The sequence below is a fragment of the Eurypyga helias genome, unplaced genomic scaffold, assembly GCF_000690775.1.
Source record: "Eurypyga helias isolate BGI_N326 unplaced genomic scaffold, ASM69077v1 scaffold16157, whole genome shotgun sequence".
Classification (NCBI taxonomy): domain Eukaryota; kingdom Metazoa; phylum Chordata; class Aves; order Eurypygiformes; family Eurypygidae; genus Eurypyga; species Eurypyga helias.
Window position 1 is genome coordinate 1,485 of NW_010263827.1, and position 6,457 is coordinate 7,941.

The 6,457-nt window shown below is 52.2% G+C and overlaps 1 protein-coding gene across 1 annotated transcript in view; it reads left to right on the plus strand.

Annotated features, from left to right (window-relative positions):
• Positions 1–302: 302 nt before the first annotated feature.
• RMDN3 (regulator of microtubule dynamics 3) overlaps positions 303–6,457 on the plus strand; it is a gene marked incomplete at its 5' end in the record, with an annotated part of 25,943 nt that continues 19,788 nt past the window's right edge. The window contains 3 exons of the mRNA XM_010156202.1: positions 303–498; positions 1,167–1,313; positions 5,410–5,677. Of these exons, the coding sequence (XP_010154504.1) occupies positions 303–498; positions 1,167–1,313; positions 5,410–5,677 (611 nt within the window). The remainder of the gene's footprint in view (positions 499–1,166; positions 1,314–5,409; positions 5,678–6,457) is intronic.

A 6,457-nucleotide genomic window follows, 5' to 3' on the forward strand; every position in this document is an offset into this window, starting at 1 on the left:
GGCCTGGGTGACAGTGTGGATCGTGCCCTTTAAAAAGCAATACAAGGGGATGTTTACAGAAGTGTAGACACAAGGGCTTTGTTTGCCCCTAATTGCAGATCTGCTGTGTGTGGGTAGATGCTGGTGTCAGGGAAGGGAGCAGTAAACAGCTGAAGAGCCCAAAACCTTCGGGCAGGCAGCAGCACGCAAGACCAAGCCTCCTATCCTCCACCTTCTGAAACCAGGCTTGTGCAAAACCATCCCGTGTGAAATCCTTTCCCACTCCCACCTAATGACCTTGTTTCCTCCTTCTTTCCTTCAAGCCGTGCCCAGGGTGCCGGTCCCGGTCGAGGCAGGAGATGGGGCTGTGTACACGCCTCTCCTGGCGCACGCTGAGCAGGCGGATGTGCTGGAGCGCCTTGACTTCGTGCTGAGGAACATTTCCGAGCTCAGAAAGGAGGTGGAGGAGCTACGGAACAGCCTGCAGCACTTGGCTGCAGAAATCGTTGGCGGAGTCAGGTAGCGGCCCTGCCCCTTCGGTCTCTTTCTACGCGTGCAGGTGTTTATACCCTGTTGCGTGGTGAAGCAGCCGTGATGACGGTGAATTTAAAATCCCAGAGTGGAGAAAGCGTCTCTGTAGTTCCCACTAGCTTTACGTCCTCGCCTCTAGTGAGATTAGCGTGAAAGACATGGTACGTTTAGCCAGGGTGGGCTTTCCTCGTAGGGAGCATCACGTAGTGACTTGCTTCGTGCTCCAGACTGGGAAGGGTATCCGTTCTGTACACGTTTGTCTCTTGTTACTGCTGTTTCCTCTCCGGTTGCTGCTGGCTCTGGGTCAGTCTTGACGCAGAATAAAAGGTTCTGTGTGCTGCAGGAGGGTTTGGGATTCCTTTCTCTGTGTTCGTTGAGGAAATCGGAGGGATGCGTGTGATGCCGTTACCCCTCTCAGCGTGGATTGCACGTGTGGGCTGTGCGTGGGCCGTGGGGTGTCAGACTTGCTTTAAGTGTGGAAGGTGACGTTTGGGGTGTGGCAGCGGGATGGCCCTACGAGCAATAGGGAGTCACCCGGTGCCACCTTTGGTCGTAAAGCGAATCCGGTGGGCTCTGCTGGAGAGGAGCAGGGAAGTGAAATAACAGACGTTTGGCTACTAAATGTGCATTTCATTCTCTTCCTGCCTTCCTCAAAGGTCCCATCTGGAAGAAACCCAGAAAGCAACTCGCCGGAGGCGATTCCCATTTCCTAGAGAAAGGAGTGATTCCACAGGCTCCAGTTCAATTTACTTCACAGCCAGCTCAGGGGCAGCCAATACGGACGATGGAGAAAGCGAAGGAGGGTAAGTGGAGCACCAGGGCAGAAGCAGTTGAAGGGCATTGGTGCCCGATTACTTTCCTTGGCGCAGTTTGTAGCGTGATGGGAGGCATTTTTTCCCCACTGTGTGTCTGTCATCCTGGTATTTTGCTTTTATTACAGTAAGGCTACTACTGCCAGGGCCGGATGGAGAGAAGTGCAATGATTCCGACTTGTAGAGAAAGGGGGGAAAGAAAAAAATGTGTATATGCTTTTTGAAGGGTTTTTCAAGTGACAGTTTCCTTAGGAAACCTTGCAGGAATATGGGAAGTGGATGTCTAGCCTCGCACGTGGATGAGAGAGTTTGTCAATTATATTTCCACACAATAATATATTTTAGAATGTCTGGAAAACTTGAGGAAGTTAAAAATATTCCAATTAATTAAAATGTCTTTGGCTAGGGCACTTCTGGTGGCTCTTTCTCAGTGTGTCACACTGAGCTGCGTCCCTTAATGTCTTCCAGTTTGAAACCAGGGGAAGAGTGCTGTGTTGTTGAAGAACGTGGGTGCAGACTACAGTATGGGCACAAGTACTGTCATATTGTAGAATCACAGAATGGTTTGGGTTGGAAGGGACCTTAAAGATCATCTAGTTCCAACCCCCCTGCCCTGGGCAGGGACACCTTCCATAGCCCAGGGTCCTCCAAGCCTCATCCAGCCTGGCCTTGGACACTCCCAGGCATGGGGCATCCACAGCTTCTCTGGGAACCTTCCCCCTGCCATGGGCAGGGACACCTTCCATAGCCCAGGGTCCTCCAAGCCTCATCCAGCCTGGCCTTGGACACTCCCAGGGAGGGGGCATCCGGTCTCTGCTTCTGTGTTAAGTACAGCCGTGAGAACAAGGCAGGCCGAGCTTGGCCACGACGTGCTACATGGTGACCAGCCTGCTGCTGCCAACTGACACTTGGTAGCGTGGGTTTGGAACTCGGGGACAGTTCCTGCAGCAGCCTCCGAGAGCAAAGGGCACGGAGCGGCAGGAAGCTTGGCCACGACGTGCTGCATGGTGACCAGCCTGCTGCCGCCAACTGACACTTGGTAGCGCGGGTTTGGAACTCGGGGACAGTTTCTGCAGCAGCCTCTGAGAGCAAAGGGCACGGAGCGGCAGGAAGACGGGCTTTGTGACTAATGCCAAACCCTGTCATTTCAGCATTCTACCTGTAGTAGCTGGAGTTGGTGAAGCAGGGAAGAGCTGACGTGACCTCATCCAGGCTCCTGAGCGGCTTCATTCGTCTGAAGTGGGTGTTTGTACGAAGCAGAATCAGGGAATTGGTGACTCACGATGGTGTCGTGGGTAACAAGGCTGCGTAACGGGTTTGAAAACCCTGTAGTTGGTTCTGAAAACAAGACCCTGCTGTATAGATAATAACAGATGCATTGAGTCGTCAGGGTGCCAGTGTGTTTTCAGCCAGTGCTGACAGGACGGTCTTACTTGACAGATCGTTAGGCAGTTTGAGTTGTGACAGTTCTGAGGTTCCGAGAAGACATCCTCCTTAGGGATGCTACTGCAAAGCCTCGTTGCTTTATTGGGAACCTGGTGGTGGTTGGAGGAGCTTACATTCTGTTTAAAATCCGTAGGTTTTGTGGCTGGTGGGGAGAATGAGTGGACAAGCAGCTCTCATCTGATCTAAAGCATCTGAGTCGTGTGTAATTCCTCGCTCTGGTGTTTGTCCTGTACAGGCAGGTGTGACGTTAGTCTGGCCAGGACCAGCTGCCTTCAGTACCAGTGTTGTCTTTTAGAGATGCAAACACTGACGGTTTTCTGGTAGAAAATTAGGGTAGGAAATGTAAATTTTGGAAAGGGTTATTTTTAGCAGCCACTGGGAGGAAGAATGAGACCGTTCTTAACAGACAAACCTCAGCTGTGTCCTCGTTTCTGGCAGTGGTATTTTCCTAACGATATTCAGAAAGAACTGGCGTTTTGGCTTTGTTTTGGAAACCACACAGACATGAGCATCTTCTCCGATTTCAAACACAGCTCACAAAAGTCATCACGGGCTTCCAGGAGCCCAGAGGTCTTGGGCTGCTTCGTTTTCCTGGGATTGCTTTGGTGCTGCCTGGGGTGTTTGTGTTTCTTCTCCTCCTCCCATCTGCTGCTTTGTTCCAGGTAGCTGTGTCCATTGTGTTTCAGGATGTGTGTGCGCCGAGCCTCAGCATAAGAAAGCACTGAAGAACTTTCCATCATTGAAAGCAGGCTGATAACATCAAAATCCCTTAATCTTTCTGAAAACGCCTGAGTTGATGGGGTTACAGAGGGTATTACTTGTCTCCTTAACTGGCAGCTTCTTGTACAAGCTGTCTGGGAGAAAGCACCCTTGCTGCAGCGGAGGGAGAATGCGCACAGGAGTCACCCGCCGCTGCCTGGTCTTAAAGACCTTGTTGTGTTTCCGGAGCCTTCGCTGTGGGAAGTGTTTTTCAGCCGAAGCACTGAAATCTCTGCAGCTGCCAGCAGAACGCTGCAGCGAGACGGTAGCACGGCTGCGTCGCCCACCACCGCGCTGCGCGGCAGGTTGGGAGGGGAAGTTAGGGAGTTTGTGTTTCAGTGCCAAACGTGACGCAGGCTGGAGAGCTAATAATACCCTTAAACTTAAGGAAATACCAAAAAATGAAGGTTTTAACCTGAAACGAAGCCGTGGCCGTGTCACCTGCCACCGTGTTGCTACATTTTCCATTGACCTGCGTGGTCTCCGGTGCATCTGCTGGCAGCGCTTGCTTTCCTGCCATCACAGTGCTAAGGCTGACTCTTCCTTTCTTTCTCGTCTCAAAACGTGGTGGTACAAAGTGGTGTGTTTTGAAGTTGATGGATGAGCGCCGGAGGCTGTGGCGGGTGAGGATGTTTGTTTACCCTCTACCCGAGAGGGAAATGCTTGAGCGTTACTGACGCTTCTCAGAAAACTGAAGCCTGGGGAGCCAGCCGTGGCTGGCTGTGAGCTGTGGCCGAACGGCTGTAGCTGCTTTGGCCAGATACAGGCTTTGGTGGCCTATCTGTCTGCAGACAAAGGCGGCTTCGCGGGCAGAGTGCCGGGCCCTCCCTCCCAGGGGAAGTCAGCCAGGACAAAAGGGAGCGCAGCTCTAGTTCCCCGCTGCCCCCAGGCTGCGCTGGCTTCTCGCTGGGGCGGGTCAGCCCATGGCTTGGGCACAGCTTAATTGGGTAACAATTAGAGGGGTTAAGTGTTGATGTGATTCGCAGTAGGTTGCCTCGGGAAGAGAGCCTACTGTTCAGATGGACAGCAGAATGAAGCTAGAAAAGAGCACGTTCTTACGCTGCTGGCTGACCTGCGCTGCCTCTTCCATGGAGAGCTTGGGGGGAGATGTGAGTGGGACAACAGGCTGATTAAAAAGAAGTTAATTGTGTCAGTGGACAGTGGTGTCGCCCCACACATAGCACTGCTTCAGATTTCCAGCTTGGGTGCCTGCGTGTGCCTGGGGAGCTCAGTTTTAGCCTTTTGCAGACGCTTGGATCGAAACCTGATCCTGGTTCGTTTGGCTCATTTAGCAGGTAACCGTTGCCTGGGTCCTGTACACAGGGTGTCCTGCGGCTCGTCTGCTGCCCCCTTGCTCAAGGATCGCTCTCCTGACGGTTTGCACCTTATCACATTGGTGTGAACGAGCTGTTTTGCGCTTAGCACTCGGACGAGATGGTGGGGTACCAGAGATTGCCAAAACAGCCTGTCCCAGGAAATTTCAGACCCCGTAGCTGAAAACCTCAGGTTGTAATTTCCACATGGCTGAGCGTGTTAGACTTCTTGTTGCAATTCTGTTTTATAATCCATACGCATAACCAAATTGTCCTGGCTCTGTTTTCAGGTGTTTAATTCTCTTACGCTGAATTAGAAAGCCTAAGAGAAGCTGCTTCGGGGTGCACGTGAAGTGTGGACACTTGTGACTGAGTTCTGCTTAACTTTTGGGGGACCTGCTTTCTGAGGTTACATGAGAAATAGGGGTCGGCGTGTTGCTCGAGACACGGTGTTCTCCAGGAACACCTGGAAGAGTTGATTTGTCCATGCCGTGTGTGTGAAGCTGTCGGAGGCTGCGCAGCAACTCCTCAGACTGACTGTGGGTTGCGGTGGTGGTGTTTTTCCTCAGGTACAGCACAGCTAACGCGGAGTCTGACTACGACCGGGAGTCCGAGAGAGAGAGCGCGGAAGAGGAAGATGAAGTGAGCTGTGAAACAGTGAGAACTGCGCGTCGGGATTCCCTGGATCTCGTCAACGAGGACGAGGGGCTTTTAGCCGTGGATTCCCTGCTGACGGAAGGACTGGGACATCTGCTGCAGCAGGCTGACCGCCTGCATGACGGAGATGAGCAGGAGAAGAGAGAGGGATTCCAGCTGCTGCTGAATAACAAACTGGCGGTAAAGGTTGCCTTTCTATATTTTCCAGCAGTGATTTGGGTTTTCAGCTAAATAGCTGGGAAAGAGGAAATTGTGTCTGTTAGCAGGGTCCGGGGTCTGCACCACAACTGGGCCAGGTTCCAGCAGCCCCCTTTCTCAGGAGCAGCTTGGGAGCGGGGCTGCAGGCCAAAACCATTCAGGCTACAGCAGCAACCGGTTCCCGGTCGCTTTCTGTCTTGGAACTCTGCATCTCATCATGTCATCACTTTCCCCAGGTGGACACGCTGTACATGTGTAACATAACAGCACTGTCTGCATACCGTACACCCAGCAAACGCTGCGAGAGCGTTCACCTCGTTGCACGTGCAGCAGCTTGAGCGGTATTCAGGAGACTTGGTCTTGAGGACCTCCCAGTGCGTGTGCGTGGTGGGTCATGGAATAAATAGGTGGTGTATTCAAACAGAAGGCTTAGCTAACACGTGTATATTAGTTAATGTGACTCAAAACCTGGGTGATGCTGTGGTTTTGTCACCTGTTTTTTTTATATCATGTGATAGGAATGTGTTTTTTTATATCTTACAGTGATGTAATGTGACAACGTTATGTGTGTGATGTGGCTCGATCCCCTGGTTCAGTGCACGATGGCGCTGCTGTTGAGGTGTGGGAACACAGCGATAGCTTTACTTTAGCTGTTGCAGTTCATGGAATCACGGAACAGTTTGGGTTGGTCAGGACATTAAAGCCCCCCCAGTGCCACCCCCTGCCATGGGCAGGGACACCTTCCATAGCCCAGGGGGATAC